The sequence below is a fragment of the Zosterops lateralis genome (assembly GCF_965231275.1).
Source record: "Zosterops lateralis genome assembly, chromosome: 12".
Taxonomy (NCBI): Eukaryota; Metazoa; Chordata; class Aves; order Passeriformes; family Zosteropidae; genus Zosterops; species Zosterops lateralis.
This window is the reverse complement of record NC_139772.1, coordinates 1,559,641-1,577,511: the sequence shown is the minus strand read 5'-3', so window position 1 is coordinate 1,577,511 and position 17,871 is coordinate 1,559,641. Positions and strand designations below refer to the sequence as shown.

The 17,871-nt window shown below is 48.2% G+C and overlaps 1 protein-coding gene across 2 annotated transcripts in view; it reads right to left on the bottom strand.

Annotated features, from left to right (window-relative positions):
- Window positions 1-359: 359 nt before the first annotated feature.
- GALNS (galactosamine (N-acetyl)-6-sulfatase) overlaps window positions 360-17,871 on the bottom strand; it is a 42,650-nt gene continuing 25,138 nt past the window's right edge. Inside the window, exons 12-14 of one of the 2 annotated variants that reach the window (XM_083870059.1) lie at window positions 15,471-15,592; window positions 6,990-7,107; window positions 360-3,766 (exon numbers count right to left, since the gene is read on the bottom strand). In XM_083870059.1, the coding sequence (XP_083726185.1) occupies window positions 3,680-3,766; window positions 6,990-7,107; window positions 15,471-15,592 (327 nt within the window). In that variant the 3' untranslated portion in view covers window positions 360-3,679. The remainder of the gene's footprint in view (window positions 3,767-6,989; window positions 7,108-15,470; window positions 15,593-17,871) is intronic. The other variant, XM_083870060.1, reaches the window with a different exon arrangement.

The following is a 17,871-nucleotide window of genomic DNA, read 5'->3' as shown; positions in this document are numbered from 1 at the left end:
ATTAAAGGCAAGAAAGAAATTCTTTGGACTCTTAGGCCAGGAAGATATGAAGCTTTTAGCGCTCAGCATAATAAACATAAAGAAAGGAACATCACAGCCCTAAACTCCATTCCTCTGGCATTTCTGGCTCCTGGCTTGAGAACAGAAGCCACCACCAGACCAGTTTGGCTGCTGCAGGTCCCTGAGTGGGCAGGAAATCCCTCCTGCCCCAGTTCCCAAACTGGGAAGCTTCAGGCCAGCAGCTCAGGATGGTTTTTAAGGGCAGATGTGGCCACTTGGTGCCCTGAGAGGCACAAATCCCCATCTCTGTGCTGAACATGGTTCCCCCCAGCCTCTGAACTCTGTGTGGGCTCAGAGATTGATCCATGGTAAAAAAAAAAATTGAGGAAAATAAACCAAGATATTTTGAACCCCATGATCCAGGAGGCAAATCTGGGAGAGTGCCCCAAAGCAAGGGGTTACTCCCTTGGCTTACAGGTGAACATCACAGGCTGCATTGCTGATAAATGACTTTATTTTTCCTCATTAGTTCATCACCTCACAACTTTTAACTCTGTACATTTTTAGGAAAGGCATTCATTTAAGATTCCTCCTATTATCCAGCTGTAAAACAACTATTCCAATTTAAATTTAAAGCAGAAGCTTTTGTCACATTAAACCCTGATTATTTATTATCTGTTTCGTGACCTTTTATTCTGAACAGACTTCATGGCTTCACTTACTTCCTTTCAAGTGCAAAGTTTCCCTGCAGGATCTGTGTCCTGAAATTATTCCAGGGAGGAATGAGGGTTTGCTGTGCTGGGAGGGGGAACAAACCCTGTGGCTGCTCAGAGCAAGTTCCAGGGGCAAAGCAGGATCTTCCAAAGTGCAGCTGTGAGAGAAAAAAGGAGACGCAGCAGGCAGGGGACAGGGAGGAGGTGTCCAGAGCAAATTTTGGGGACTGAGGAGTGTGGCCAGGGGAAACTGTTCCTAAGCAGCACAAAAGCCCATGGAGTGTTGTTACCTCACAAGGATTTGAGGGCTGACAGGAGTGCCAGGAGCTGCAGCCATGGACTCCCTCCTCTGGTGGGAGTTTCACAGTGAATTCAGGGCTCTGACAGTCCCAGGGAATCAATGTTATTTAAGTCCAGAAAAGACCTTTGGGACTGAGTCCAATGCTCAGCCCAGCAGCACCACCACGGTCACCTCAATGCCACATCCACATGGTTTTCAACATTTCAGAGATGGGGATATCACCACTGCCCTGTGCCAATGCTTTTCAGCCTTTCCATGAATAAAATTCCTTGATATTCAACCTAACCCTCCCCTGGCACAAATCTCCTGCTGTCCCTGTGCCCTGGGAGCAGAGCCTGACCCCCCCTCACTGTCAGGGAGTTGTGCAGAGCCAGGAGGTTCCCCCTGAGCCTCCTTTTCTCCAGCCTGAGCCCCTTCCCAGCTCTGTTCCCTTCTCTGGACATGGAGAAGTCCTAAAGCAGAGGTGGAGCAGCCCCAGCAAATGCAGAATTCCTGGATTTATCAGGTCCCCTGTGCTGACAGACCCACAACTGCTCCCAGCCCTCACCTCACCCCTGAGGGAGCTGCTGGCTGGGTCTCCCAATCCTTGAGCTGTGCCTAAACAAGGAGAAATGTTATGGATGAGCTGGAAATGCCATGATGTACATAAAGGACAATAAGGAACATCCTAAGAAATGTGGGCTATAAACAAATGCCACTTGCAGAAGTGCAGGGATCCCTGAAATGCTGGCTGGGATTTCTGAGAGGTGCAACAGCAAGAGCTGGCTCAAGTGCTGTTCTTATTCCAGTTTTATGGGATTATCCAGCTTTATGACACACACACACCAGGAATTAGTGTGGAGGGGATTACAGGTCCATAAACCATGGGAATGGGGAGAATGGGAATGTTTGGGATTACAGGAGGGCAGGAACAAGCAGCTGAGAGCCCAGAGCTGGCAGCAGCACAGCAGTTGGCACAGCAGAGCTCTCAAGCTTAGCTTGGGAAGGAATTTGAGCCGTTTCCAGGTACAGAGCACCTGGATTTTCCTAAGGCAGCACAAGATCACACAGAGAGGGCACAGGTGCTGTGGAAAACACTGGAGGGGTGGAAGCAGAGCTGTTGGTGGGACAAGTGGACAATCATGGAATGGTTTGGGTGCAAAGGGATCTAAAAGCTCATCCTGCTCCACCCCCTGCCATGGGCAGGGACACCTCCCACTATCCCAGGCTGCTCCAAGCTCCTCTGGGCACCCTGTGCCAGGGCCTCCCCACCTTCCCAGGGAACAATTCCTTCCTTAGATCCACCCTAAACTGCCCCTCTTTCAGTCTGAACCCAAACATGCTCAGGGCTCTCTCCAGCTCTGCCCTGCAGGCCCAGAGGAGCCTGATTTTGCTGCAGACAGGTTTGTTGGAGACAGGGAAGGGTGTGGAACAGGCTCCAAGGCAGAGCAGGGATCTGCCTTGAGGAATTGAGCAAAAGCTCCATGTTCCCCAGGAACTCTGGCTAAAGGAGAGCTACACCCAGGCTGGGGAAAGTTTGCACAAGGAGAATTCCTTGGAGAGTGTGAGCTGGAAATGGGGTCAGGAGTTAAGGGCTGATGCAAAGGGGCATTTCTGAGCCTGCACTTGGCTGGGCCCAGAGCACGAGATGGGAACTGTGACCTGGACCAGCTTTAGACACAGATTTTTGGAAATTAAGGAAACCCCCAAAATGAACACCTGAGCCCCAGCTCCCCACAAATGTCCTGCACCAACAATTAGGCAACAGAATCCTGGAATGGTCTGGATTGGAAAAGACCTGAAAGCTCATCCAGTTCAACCCCATTTCCACTGTCCCAGGCTGCTCCACGCCCTGTCCAGCTTGGCCTTGGACACTTCCAGGGTCAGTCACAGCTTGTCTGGACACCTGTGCCACTCCTACAAGATTTTTTTTCCCAATATCCCATCTAACCCTGCCCTCTGGCAGTGGGAAGGCATTCCCTGTGTCCTGGCTCTCCAGGCCTTTTTCCAGCTCTCCTGGAGCCCTTTCAGGCACTGGCAGGAGCTGTAACCCCAATCCAACACTTACCTGAGCACAATCCTCACCTTTCCTTAAACCATAACCTAGGGAATGTTTGCAGCTACACATGGAAGGAATTCAGGGCATTGTCCCTGGATCCAAACCCCTCAGCTGTGAACAGGAGAAATCCCTCGTTTGCACCCAGAACTCACAGATTTCAGGAGAAAGGAAAAACAAGTTGATGTCCAGAGTTCACAATGGAAATCAAATGTTAAAACAACAAGTTCCAGGCAAACAAAACACGGGCAATTTGGGCAGGGCTCTCTGGCAGCTCCGAGTTTCCTGACCTGTCCCGTGGCTCCTGTTGGGGCACCCCAGTGAGCAGGGCTGGGTGGGAGGAGCAGGAGTGATCCCTGGAATTTTGGAGCTATTGGCAGAGTCGTGGCTGTCCAGAGAGCTTTCACAGCTCAACCAACCCTCACTGAGTTACCATTTAGGGAAAGAACTGGGAGAAGAGAGGAGTAGAGGCTAAACCCTGAGCACGAGGAATATAAACACTGTCCCTTTTGGAAGAGCAAGTGATGATATCATGCACACATCACACCCTTCCTGTGTAAACAGGAGTGCCAACAGGAGCAGCCATTGGGAACTGGGTGTCCAGTGGGCAGCTCTGGAGGGCTGCAGCCATCAGTGAGGCCAAGAGCATTTCTTAGGATCAGACTCTGGTGCTTTCAGGCACTTCCCAAGCTTCTCACAGCCTGGAGGGGACCAATTCTGTTAAAAACAAACAGAAATAGACAAAAAGATGATTCACAGCAAATATCAGCTAAGCTCTCACCCCGACCAGCTCTTTATGATCCTCACAAAGACACTTTTATGTGCTGCTTGAAAAATGAAACTCCTCTTTGCAGCCGAAGCCTGTGGGCTCATAAACTTCCCCACTCTAAACACTGCTCAAATAAAAGCTCTGGGAAAGGCCACAAATCCTGTGCAGCAGATGATGATTGCCTCTCCTGGACTACACCAGTCCTTCTGGCCTCTCCCAGTTCTGTGGGATGCAGGTGACCCTCCCTCTCTGTCCTGTGGCACAGGAGGTTTTGGTGACAGCCCCAGTTTTCCTGGGATTCCAGGGGAGTTCCCATTCTCAGCACTGCAATATCCAGGCACTTTCCTGAAGAAGCAAAAGGCAGCAGAAGGCCAAGGGGTGTGAGAGAGATAAGAATGTTGGTATTTTAATGAGAGTTTTGGTGGGGGAATCCACGGGCAGATGGAGCAGGAAGCATTCCTGAGACACCTCTTCCACTGCACACCAAAACTGTTTGTTTTCCTTGTTTCTTCAGCTACCTGAACGTGTAGAACAGAAAAAGGACACCAGCAAGGAGATCCACCGCCAACCTCAGCTTCCAGAGGGATTAATGGAGGAAGGAATTTGGATAAATGAATGCTTTTAATTTAATTGAGGTTCTGCCATTTAAATTTTGGGATTGTGGCCACGGGAAGGGCAGATAACAATTCCCATTCTGCCTCCAGGAATCTTTTGTGCTCTGTCCATCCATGGGACATTCCTGCTGTCCCCTATTAAAGGCCAGTTCAACACTGGCCTCTTGCCTTTCATTTTGCTGATTTTCACCCTGCAAATATTTATGTTTTCTTGGAATTCAATTCCTACGGAAAAGAACCCCAGGAAAAAAACAAACCAAAACGGCTGGAGCAGGTTTTTGTTCCACAGAACTGACAACAGATGGCAGTGAGACACCAGCAATTCCTGCAGAGGAGCAGACACAGAGGGAGCTGTGCTGGAAGCACAGAGGGCTCTGCAGCCTTTCAGAACAATTAATGCTGTTTTCTAAATCTGTTCCCCTGGTTTAAAATGTGCAGCCACGGCTGGGAAATTCAGAGCACTCTGCAGAAGGAATGGAGAAGCCAAAGGAACACACCAAATGAAATGTTTGTTCTTTTGAAAAAAAAGCAGAACAATAAATGGTCTGTGCTGCACTCCAGCAGTCCCAGTCCCGTTGCTGGTGTGTGCTGGGAGCCCTGGGGACACCATGTGTGCTGGGAGCCAGGCCAGCCCTGAGCTGCAGGAACAGCCTCTCCCACTTTTCCACAGCAGGAAAACCCGGCAGAGGCGGCTCTGGGGGAGCTCCCTGGATGCTGCTGCTGCTGCTGGGATCCAGCACAGATGGGCTGCAAACACCTCCCCTGCTCCAGCATTTCCATCAGTCCTGGCCTGCAGGAGCTGCAGAATGATCCATCTGCTGTCCTGGAATCCTGCAATGGTTGGGTTTGAAGGGACCTCAAAGCTCGTCCAGTCCCTTCCACTGTCCCAGGTTGCTCCAAGTCCCATCCACCCTGGCCTTAGACATTTCAGGGATCCAGGGGCAGCCACAGCAAATCTGGGCACTTGTGCCAGGGCCTCCCACCCTCACAGGGAATAATTCCTGCCCAAAATCCCATCTTTCCCTCCCCTCTTGCAGTGGGAAGCCATTCCCTGTGTCCTGTCCCTCTGTGGCCTTGGACACTTCCTTGAACACTTCCACACACTTTGTTTATGTGTAAATAAAGACAATCCTTCTCCTCTCTCCCAAACAAATCAAACACCTTTATCAAATAAACAGGTGACAGGAGACAGTGTCAGTAAATTATCTTTATCTCCCAGCATCCCCCAAAAACAGATTTAGGCCCCAATCCACCCCAGCAATAAAATCACTCCCTAAAGATTGGCTTATCTTCATTTCTGGTCTCCAAAGGCAGCAGTTTGGTGCCTGATATTTTGGTGTAGTGACCATGGAGTTAAACTGTGAGGAGTTTACACAGACTGCAAAACTCACCGTGTTTCCTGCTGGGATTGGAACATTTCTCCTGGGATTAGGAGCCCCCCCAGAACACTTTCTGCCTCTGATGGCCTTCAATTTGGGAAGCAGTTTTGGAAGAAATGCCTTTGCAGTGCAGGGCTCTGGCAGCAGCCAGGCCCTGGGGACAGTGCCTGAATCCAAAAGGTCCCAGAGGAGCAGAGAACAGGGTTCATTAAGGGAAAAGTTGAATAAGGAAAGAAAACAACACGGAAACAATGAGCCCTCAAATCTTTTTTCCTATTTAACATCCAAGAATAAAGAGATAAAGGGACAAAGCTAAGGGAGATCTTTGCCTTGTTACTGAGGGGACACAGCTCCACGTTTTGCTCTTCGCTGCTGACAGACCAGAGGCAGCAGGTTCTGACTGATTCAGATTATTTCTGCATCAGGAAGATTTTTGCCTGTTACTATTTTGTAACAGCCTGTTACAAGATTTTGTCTGTAAAGAGATTTTGCCTGTGACTATTTTGTCTGTCAGCCCACAGACACATTCCCTCAGACTACACAACCTCCTGTCAAGTGACAACCTCCCCCAGATTATCCAGTTCCTTTCCCAGGTTCTCAGCAAACCAAAGCAGTGTGTGACAGGGAAGCCAAACTGTAACTTTCCAACAGGAGACTTGACAGAGAAAACAGAACTGAAAATGTTCGATTTCAATAAAGACTTTGGAAAATTCAGGTCGGGGGGAATTGGAGGAGACAGAAAAGACTAAAGATACATCACCTAAAATGAGGCACTGTCCCATAGAAGACTCATAACAAAGAGGGCAGGGATGGATGGGATATTGGGAAAAAATTCCTCTCTGTGAGGAAGGAGAGACCCTGGCACAGAGCAGATCCCTGGAAGTGTCCAAGGCCAGGCTGGACAGGGTTTGGAGCAATTTGGGACAGTGGAAAGTGTTCCTGCCCATGGCAGGGGTGGGACTGGATGAGCTCTAAGATCCCTTCCCACCCAAACCATTGCAGGATTCCAGGATTTTCAGAATTGCAGAAGGGGATTAGAGAGGAGAAGAAGGATCTGCCCTGTCTCTAAGCAAGGAAACCACCAACAGGTGACTGTGCATCCATCCCTTCCCAACACTGACATGTTCTGAAACCTTCCCAAAATGTCTTTGACTCCAAGGATTGCCCAGGGCACTCACCATAACAGCCTGGTCACACACGTTCAGCTGGGGCTGGCCTGGCACCAGGGTGTCCTTGTGCTGCTGGACCAGCCCCGAGATGTGCTCCATGGCCTGCTGATACTCCTCACTGGCAAAACTGCAACGGGAAAAAGCACAGGGGTTATTGCAGGGGCTTCACTTTGGTGGCCACATCACCAGGCTGGGCCACAAAACTTTCTGTGAGCCACAAGGAGATGTGGAAACATCCTGCCAGGCTCTGTCAGGAATGAAATCCAGGCTGGCAGGGTGCAGGTGCTTGGCTTAGGGACATGAGGATGGCAGTGGCTTGTTCTCCCCAGAAATCCAGACCAGCTCAGCTTTCCAAACTGCTGGTCCAGGGGCCCCAAATGTTTCCTCCTCGGCCAGATCTGCCAGGAGCTCATGTGGATTCCCAAGGGAATTGTCTTAGCAAATAAAAGGGCATTTCTGGGTTGTCCTGAGCTGTCCCTTAAATGATTATCATCAAGGGAGACTTCCCAGACACAGGACAAACACTTTCCCAGACAGCTCAGGACAGAAATTTCCCAAGGCAACCCTTCCAGCGTGTCCCACCTGGGGTCAGCAGCTCTCCACACTCATCCCCCAGTGCACCAAGAGCTCTCCTGGAACACCTGCCCCAGGCGGAGGCGTTTGTTGTAAAGGAAAACCAAGGGAATGTCAATATTTTGTTTTACAAGAGTGTTCTCAGGAAGGGTTTCAAACACAACCCCGGGGCCAGTTAAACTCCACAACCACCAAGGAAATGAACTAAAATTATGCAAACAGAGAGGAGAAGAATAGAAGGGCCTTGTCCAAGATGAGAATACCTCCCCCATTCCACAGAGGTTCTGCCCCATCCACATTCTTCCATTACAACTTGATTATTCCAAGCTGGGACCATCTGCCTTGCCCCAAACTTGGTTATAAATGCCCAAATCTTGACCCACTCAATTCCTCCAGCAGGTATTTGCTGGAGTGGCTCTCACTAATATCTCAAGTATTTCTAAAAAGCAACATTGCTAACAATGATCTTTGTCCATCACTTTAAGAGCCACTTTAAAAAAACACCAAAAACTCCACAGAGAGCGGCGAATTCCTTCTGAAGATAAAAGAAAACAATGCAGCTGGGTCCTGACCTCGGGCTCCCTCTGCTCCCAGGCCAAGCTGGCCACCAGCCCCACACTCCAGCTAATTTCCTTCTTTGTAAAACAATCACATTTCGAAGGCCAGTGATGTGCCAAGCGTTTCCAGTAAAGCCTATAAATATCCCAGCTCGGCAGGCAGCCAGGGAGAGGCTGATTGTGAGCCTGGGCTGAGCTGTGCTGATACAGAGCCGGAAGGGAATGTGGGATGAGGAGCTGGAGCTGCTGCTCTCACACCCTGGATCCTGCTGGAGAGAGCTCAAGGACCACCCTGAATTCCAGAGGATCCGGAGAAGATCCTGGATTTCATAGAATCTGACAATCCTGGAATGGTTTGGGTGGGAAGGGATTTAAAGCTCATCTCATCTCACCCCCTGCCATGGGCAGAGACAATTTCCACTGTTCCAGGTTGCTCCAAGCCTCATCCAACCTGGCCTTGGACACTTCCAGCCACAGCATCCTCACAGGGAGGAATTCCTTCCCAATATCCCATCTAACCCTGCTCCATGGAGGTTTTGGTCCTCTTTTCTTGGCCCCATGGATATCCCCCATTCCCTGAGCGTTGCTTTTCCTGCTTTGGTTCCATAGCTCAGTTTTTCCTCAGATTTTCATGTTCTGCTCCACAACATGCACCAAAATCCCACAGCCATGGATTTGTGAATTATTTACTGACTGCACAGGAGTTAAAACTGCCTCCAGCCCTAAGCAAGTGTATTTTTTTTTTTTTTTTTGAGACAAAATCTGCAAGAGTGCCTGGAATTTGCATGTAAAATGGGGATAATTACCTCATGGTAATCAGTCTGAGCTGTTCAGGGAGCTGGGAACCTCTCCTACCTGGAGTCCCATCCTTTCCTGGATTGCACATGCAGGGCCTGGGCTATGCAAGGCCAGGTTTGCTGCATTCCCTGCTCCAAAAAGAGCTGGAATTATCTGTACAGGTGTCTGGGCACCATTGTCTGGGAGGACACAGGGACGAGCTGCATTTTGTATTCCAGTTCAGCAATCCAGGGAAGGAGAGCTGGGAATAGCACTGCAAGAATGAGAGAGGGTGAGCAGGTGGTGTTGTGAGGAGTTTGCTAAAAAGAGATCCCCCAGCGTCCATGAAATTATTCCACGCTCAGAACGAGGGAGCAGAGTGGACAAAGTCCAGGGTCATTACACTAATTGACACTTTACCTCCGGGAAGTCCCTGGAGATGCAATCAGGGCTGGATTGGAGCTCGGGGTCCCAGGCACAGGTGTGGGCTGTGCTTCCTTCATTTACTGTAATTGTGCCTTGGCAATCTGCTCCCAGTCCTCCCCCCACAGCTCCTGGAACCTGCTCTGCTGCTTAACCCCAGCGTGGCCTGGCAGAAAATGCAGCTCTGCAGGGAGCAGGGCTTGTCTCACACACAGCTCCAGCTCTGCTTTCATCCTCTGCTCCTTGGGCTTTCCACCTTCGGGGAGGATTCTCTGCCATCATTAAATGCACCCTCAAATTGATCAGCACCCAAAGAGTTTTCAGCGGCATTTCAGGATTTTTTTTCAGTTTTACATCTCATCCTGCTGATTCACAGTCTGTTCCTGGAGTGATGGGGCCATGGAGAGGACTGGAACAAAATGGGAATGCTGTATTATAAAAAAAAAAAAAAAATCACATAATGGGATTCACAGAAACCTGACAAAGGTTGGACAGGGCCTGGTTTAGTGAAAGGTGATGAGCTTTAAAGGCCCCTTCCAATCCAAACCATTCCAGGATTCCATGGTTCTAGGAACAGCAGCTCTCAGATTGATATGAAGTTATGGGAAGAGCATAAAACGTGGCTAATGATACTTTACTTCCTTCTCTCCTGGAATTATTTTAATTAAAACCATCATTTTTAATTGTGAAATACACCCAGATTCTGATAATTTGATTTTATCTGTTATCAGTGCTTTGAGGTTTCACAGCACCGTGGTATCCAAGTCTTGATCTTGTCTTTATTACTCAGTCTTCCTCAGTTCCTCTCTTCTATTATCAAGTTTATTTGCAATTTAAGCTCTGCACAATGCAGGAGGCAGAGGCAGGTTTGAGGCTCTGCTGCTGGAATTACTGGAGAGACTCAGGGGAGCCAAAGGAAAAAAAAAAAAAGAGGAATCAAAGGGTGAAGGGGGATAGAGTGAGTAGTAAAGCCTTCATCTGAGTGTGAACTGGTGACAGGAAATCACAGCTATCCACTGATCCTTCTGCTTGCTGCTCCTGTGCTGTTCCTGAAGTTTCATTTTCAGTGGCATTTCTGAATCACAATTTATGTACTGTGTTCTTCAGGCCACTTCCTTGTGGCTGCAGCACTGCCTGATCCTATCTCTGAAGAAGATGATGATGATGACATCCACCTCAAACAGCATTTTGCATTTTTTTGCAGCTGGTTTGTGCAGCTTTTTTTCTCCCAATATTCCTTTTCATGCAGCATCACTCCACCTAGAACACCTGAGGGCTGGAGGCTGATGAAGCACAAGCTCCAGGCTGGTCCCAGAGACTGGGAAAGGGCAGCCACAAATGTGTTTGTGTCCATTCCCAGTCCTCAGGGTGATTATTCTCCTCCACAGGTGGATTTTATTTTCCCCTCTGAGCTGGCTGTGTACCAGTCCCACCTGCTCTTCCCACCTTGCTGCACCCAGCCCCGGTGTGGTTGGTGCTCCATGGTTTTTATTGTCACCTCTGAGGCTCCTTTGCCACAATTTCCCCATTTTCTCCTGCTAATTCACCCCTGAAATGCAGCTGGTATCATTTCTCTGCTTTCCAAGATGAGGAGTCAGCATCTCCCCTGGGCACAATCCTTGCTCTTTGCTGTTTTTCACATTTTCCCCCCTGTTTTGCACCTTCTCTCTCCTTCCCACAGCCAGGTTTGTGCCCTGAGCACTAAGGTGAGACTGGCAACTCTTCTATCACATCCTTTCCCCTTTAGCTTCCCTTCAGGAGCTCCTTCCCTTTTTTTTCTCTTTTCTTTTTTTTTTTTTTTTCTGGCTCCATAACCACTGCAATTACCTCTCTGATGATTTCCTGAATTTTCCATCTGCTCGAAATAGGCACTTGTGAGCTCTCTTCTTAATTAATGTGTTCTAAAATCATTATGTTCATCAACCAAGCCTTATCACTTCCATTTTCTTCCATAATAGTAAAATCCATTGCCCTAAGTAAAACACAGGAGTTTGGATGTTCATAATTCAATAAACTCATTGCTCAGAGCAGAAGCTGCTACAAACCTGGAGTAACAACAAGGTGTGAGCAGGCTGTACTTACCCTGTCCTCACTTGTTATGAAGCTTTGCACCTCCGGCTCAAACTGGCAGCATTTCAGAGATTTCTCTTATAAATTCTTTGGCTTCAAAACACTTTTTCTACTTCAGGCTGCATTAGGTGTATTTTACTAACTGTATTTTTAGCTGTGCCAGCTTTGCTTTTTAGATATATATATATATAAACATATGTAAAATCATTATTTGTGTTCTTCTTGACTGGCAATGCAGTATTTTAGTAAATGTCTCTATAAACAATAATCTGACTCAGATAATAAAACTGACAACTGCTTGTGAAGATGGTACCAACAGATAATTTTACTGAATTTGTCACATTGCAGAAACGAGTTCCTTCTGTACTACTTAGCACACACACCACAACCCAAAGATAACAGAATCTGGCCAAGGAAAAAAAAAACCTATCAGATCTTTTAGTTCTGCATTTGGATAAATTTGGTAACAAAGGCAGTTATTGCATCCAGGGAGGAAACAAAGCCCTGCTCAGACTCAGGGGAAATGCTTCTGCTTTCTGTGCTGCCCAACACACATTCTTAGTTACAGTTTAAAGTTGAGAGCTATAAAAAAAGAGAGATTTTCTTTCCCTCAGCCTGCACTGATCTAGGTGACAAAAAGGCACAAAGGGTTCATTTCTCACCACCAAGGAGGAGGTAACTCCCACACAAGGGTCTAAAGGAGAGCTGGAGGGGGACTGGGGACAAGGGATGGAGGGACAGGACACAGGGAATGCTTGGGGACAGGGATGGATGGGATTTTGGGAATGAATTGTTCCCTGGGAAGGTGGGGAGGCCCTGAGAAGCTGTGGCTGCCCCTGGATCCCTGGCAGTGTCCCAGGCCAGGCTGGACAGGGCTTGGAGCACCCTGGGACAGTAGAAGGTGTCCCTGCCATGGCAGAGCTCTGGTGGGACTGGATGAGCTTTAAGGTCCCTTCAAACCCAATCATTCCAGGATTCTGTGTTATTTCAAAGCAAAGGAGCAAACACAACTGTGTCCCTTGGCAGAAGATTGGGATCAGGGGGGATCCAGCCACATCCAGAGGGGCAGCAGCAGGAAGAGAAGTCCCAGGGGGCTGTTCCCAGAGGAGCTGAGGGCAGGGATGCAGCAGAGAAGGGAACACATGGGCAGGGTGCTCAGCACTGCCAGATATGTCCCCAGCACACTGACAGGACCTGCCTGAGCAGTTCTTCACTGCATGGAAAGTGCTCCTGTAGGAGCTCCTTTGGCTGGGATTGTTTGCAAGCAGGCTCCAGGAAATGCAGTGAACAGGGTGAGGAAGAGGAAGGACTTTTCCTGCCTCACCAAGAACCCCAGCGAGCTGAATGTATTACCTGCTGCCTCTGGGTCTTGCAGGACTTGCAACTTCAGGGATCCCTTTGGCAGCCACTTCAACAAAGACCAAAAAGCTTTGTGTGATTTTTGGAAAACCAGGTTATTTCTATCCACTCATCTTCCTAATACTGGATAACAATCATGGAATGGTTTGGGTGGAAAGAGACCTTAAAACTCATCTTGTTCCAACCCTCATGAGATGACCCAAATAGTGGTGGGCTTGGCAGCGCCAGGTTAATGCCACTTGATTATCCTAAGGGTCCTAATCTTAAATATTCCCTGAATCTATAAAATTTCAGCCATGAAGAACTGTCTCTGTGTGTCCTGCACACGACCTGCAAGTCAGGGGTGTTGCTGCTGATTCCTGGGATTTCCTGGCTCTGAGATCCCAAATGCAGAAGCAGCAGATCCCTCTGGAGGTGCCATGTGGTGCCAGGCCCTCCTGAGCAGCAGTGACACCCACTGCTGGTGGCTTTGCCTGTCACCCCACTCCCAACTCATGTAAATCAACAGAGATTATTAAAATCATTTCAAGGGAGAAGAAAAGGCTGCACTAAATAAGGAATAAATGCAATAAAAAGTGAGCAAAAGCAGGCAGGGAGAACAGAGCCAGCGTGTAGGGACAGACAGATGCAGGCTGGGAGCAGGATGCTGGATTCCCTTTGGAGAAACATTAGTGTGGGGACTCCCAGCAGGCTCCCTGCCAAGGGGGATAATTAAGCTAAATAAAAATACACACCAGGAACAGCTCCACAAATGAGCATAATTTAATTACCACATTCGATAGAGGAGACCCACTTCCCAGGAGTTTTCCATTGTGACCAGAGAGGAGACAATGGCAGCAGAATGTGCTGGAGAAAGGAAGAGTGGTTTGCTAAAAAAGAGGGTTTCTATTAGGGGCTGCATAATAAACACCAGCACAGCTCTCCATAATCTTGCCATAAAATTCAATCAGAGCAACAGCTTGTGAATATCCACAAAAATCAATGCAACCATATGAGAAATGATTGCAGTTGGAACCCTGGAATTTATTTCAATGCTCACTCCACGGTGGTGGGAAGGAACAGAGGAATCACAGGGAAGCAGGTGCTGCAAACAGCTCTGAGGGAAGAGCTGCTCTGCCTCAAACCCAGAGGAAACACAAACAGCATCACAGAATCCCAAAATCACAGAGAATTTAAGGTTAGAGATCATCCAGTGCAATCCTCTGGCAAGGCAGGGTCACCTGGAGCAGGTGACAAAGGTGACACACACAGCAAGCTACAGTTCAGTCACTGCTACCCATGTTTTTAATTTTTGGAAAAAGAGATTATTTCTATACACTTTTTTCCTAAAACAGAATGACAGAATCCTGCAATGGTTGGGTTGGAAGGGACCTTAAAGCCCATCCAGTGCCACCCCTGCCATGACAGGGACACCTTGCACTGTCCCAGGCTGCTCCAAGCCCCATCCAGCCTGGCCTTGGACACTGCCAGCGATCCAGGGGCAGCCACAGCTGCTCTGGGCACCTGTGCCAGGGCCTCCTCACCCTCCCAGAGAGGAATTTCTCCCTGATATCCCATCCATCCAACCCTGCCCTCTGGCAGTGGAAAGGCATTCCCTGTGTGACACTCCAGGCCCTTGGGGAAATAAAGCAGTTGTTGAACTGCCCAGGTCTCACCTGGAATCCCAGCCCGGTTTAGTTTTCACTGAGCTGTATTTACAGCCCTGGAGCTGCAGCTGTGCTTTGTTCATTAGTGCTGGAATGCAGTGGGAGCAGAGCTCCCAAAGAGCTTTACCCACTGCTGATCCACCTCTAAAGTGCTCTGTTAAGCCACAGAGGATGGAAATATTTTCCCTCCCCTCCTCTCTCCAGTGAAAACACTCAGTGGACAGCACAGGCTCAGTTCCTCTGCAAGGAATGGGGTGAGTGTGTCCACTCAATTATTCAAACCAGTTGAGTAATTGCAGCCCTGTCAGCTCAGGAAACATCTCTGCCTCCCCAGGCTGCTGCACAAACCCAGTTCAGGGCAGGCAGTCCCAGCAGCACTTGTTCCATCTTGATTTATTTCCACACCCTCCCTTGTCAGAGCCACTGGTGAGGTGTCCCTGGATTTGCTGCAGGGAAGGAGGGAGGTGGGGACACCTTGGGAGGGTTTTTGGAGGTGGCAGGGCTCTTCGTGGGCTCTGCTGGCTGCATCAATCCTGGCAGGAATCTCTCAGGGCATGGTGTGTGCCAGAGATAAATATTACAATAGCAGGCTTAGAGGAAAATGGATCCAGACAGCCAGGAGAGCCTGAGGAAGGAGCAGGATTGGGCACAGAGTCCTCTTGCTAAAGACCTTCTGGAGAAGCTCCCTTAGCTGGGGTAGGAGACTGGAAGGTACCAGAGATTCCAGCACCACACAGCACTGATTGTTTCTTCCCTGGCCCCAAAACTCTCTGTTTGAACGTGCTGCACTCAGCCGTGTCCTGTCCAAAAATTTGGTGTTTTCCTCCTCCCCAAGGGGCTGCAGGACACAGAACAAAAATAATCAGGCTGGCAAGTCCATGTGCACACCCATCTCACCTGGTCACCTGAAAACAAGGTTTAGTCCTTCCCTTTTCCTGAGAAAAAGGCAGCAGGAAAGGCATCATTTCCCAGCAGGGCTTTCTGGGACAGTTTTAAAGCAGATTTCAAGAACCAGCTACCAAAGCAAATAAATTTTGAACACTGACACTGCTGAGTTTCTCATGAAAGCCCATGAAGTGACTCACCTCAAGGGGTATTTCTCCCCAGGGTCCCTGCCCAGGTGGAAGAGCAGGGGCAGGTAGGTGTGCTCCTCCTGGGTGTGTGTGGTCACTCCAGCCACGCTCTGGCCAGGACAGAAATCAATGCCCTGCAGGAAAAAGGAGAGATTTTTATCAAAGGTGATGCAGGGCAGGCAGCAAAATTCGAGTTGATGCCACTTTCTCCACCAACAAACCTCAGGATTATATTAAACCAAGAGTCCACTTTAATCTCCAAAACACTTTCTGAGCTGGTGGGGTAAAATAAGGTGACCAAGTGGTGTTGCACTGACATAAGAGCAGAAGCAAAGCCGTGCGCTCTTGTCTTATAAAAATATAATCCCAATAAAATATTCATTCAAATGAAATGGCAGAACAAAAGACAAAGACGTGGAAGTATTGAATCATAAAAATTCTGCACGTGGAAAAGGATTTTCTGGCTGGTTTTTATGGCTTTGGAAGGTCCCAGGAAGATGGGAAGTTTGGCATTTCTGTTCAAAATCAAAACTCCAGGTGAGACATCCAGACACCCTGAGAGGCAGCAGGCACCTGAAAACTCCCCTGCCAGCACCTGAAGGATCAGTTTCTCAGAGAAATGAAACAAACCTGGTAAATTTTATAAAAACTGGTGTGTTTTCAATTTGATTGATGGCAAGCTGGTATTGAGGGACTCACCTGGGGGTGACAGTGGGGATGGAAATGCTGCAGAGAGTGGAGAATTCCCACATGGCTGTCCCTGACCATCTGTGGGGGCACAAGGTGGGATTTTCCCTGCAGCAGCAGAGGGTTTGAGGGGCACAGCTCCTGGGAACGTCCTGGGGAAGCAGCTGGGAGCAGCAAAGGGGTTAAAGTGCTCCAGCTCTGGGCACCAGAGCTGCCAGCTCCATCTGCCCCCAGCCCTGCCAGCTCCCCTCCCTCCCTCCCTCCCTCCCCAGCCCTGATTTGCCAGTTGGGAGCTCCTTAATCCCTGGCCTGCAGCCTCCAGGGTCACCAGAGCCTATTTAAACCCCTGGCAAGAGCCAAAAAAGCAAAAAAGCACTCATTTCCCTGGACAGGCAATAAAGCAGGGCCCCTCAGCCCAGCCCAGCAAGGCCAGGCCCCAACTGGACTTGTTAAAGCTGGGTTTTACAATTCCAGCTCCCACGCTGTTCCTCACAATCCCAAAGTGCCCCCAGACAAGGACAGAGACATGGAGAGCAGGTAAATGGGAATGTTTCAATGGAATTGGAAAAGCAGCTGTAGCATTTGCTTATAAAACAAACTGAAAAGGTTCTCTCTACAGATGTTGGTAGGATTTGATTGGCAAACAATTTTCTAAAAATATCCCGTGTTTTTAATGGACAGCTGGTCAGTGGAGCAGTTAATATTCTGCTTTTCAATAAAGCAAGAAGTTTAGAAGCCCATGAAATCCCATTTATCTGCACAGGGCTATAGATTCCTGAATCACTGACTGGAAAAATAAGGGAGTTGTTTGATAGGTTGGATTGGCCCAACCAATAATGGACTTTAAATGGATACAAAACTGATTGACCTTCCCACCCTGTGATGCCACAGGCCTCTGAAACACACAGGGAAAAGAGATTTTGGTGGTTTTGGTGGTTTTTTTTCCCCACAAAAGGACCAGTTAATGAAAAGGTATCAAAGCCTCCATAACATCCAAATTATAATTTGGATGCAAATCAAACAAGCAATTTAATTAAGAGCCTGCTAATTGGTACAATGCTCCTCGGCTGCAAATGCTTCAGTGTGAAAGATTTTCCTCTCTTGGGTGTTTGTTTAGACATTGCTCTGTTTCTATTTTATCTTGTGTTTCCTAGGAAATCCTTGTGGCCCAGGCTCCAGAACACAATCCCAAAGATTCCCAGGAAAGAAAGTGTTGGGACAATTTACCTGATGCCACCAGCCCAAAGCTACCTGTCTAATTCTAATTTAAGCACTCAGTACCTTCTTCAAAAGCAGTCTAGTGGAGAAAAGTCAAATAAATAAATAGTTAAGGAAGTAAAACCCCAAGAATATAATTTTAGGACATTTCTAAGGCGTTCCAACTTTATCCCTGCAAATAAAATGGAATATTGCTATTTTTATGTACTGTGTGAGTCAATATTCCACCTGCAGAGAGAGCTTCAAGGATTTTCTATCTATTCATCAACAAATGAGAAAAAAAATTTTCAGTATTATTTATTCTGTATAGGTAGGTTTGGTGATATGTGGAGCTGGCAAAGAGCTGCCTAAGCCTGTCCGACCCACCAGGATAACATCACCCAAATCCACTCTCCTGTGATCCCTGAAAACTATTTATTGTCAGACCATCTATATCAATATACAAATATCAACCATTTAAGCACATTCCTAATTTTTGTCCCTGCTCCCTGTCCAAGGTAATGGGTGG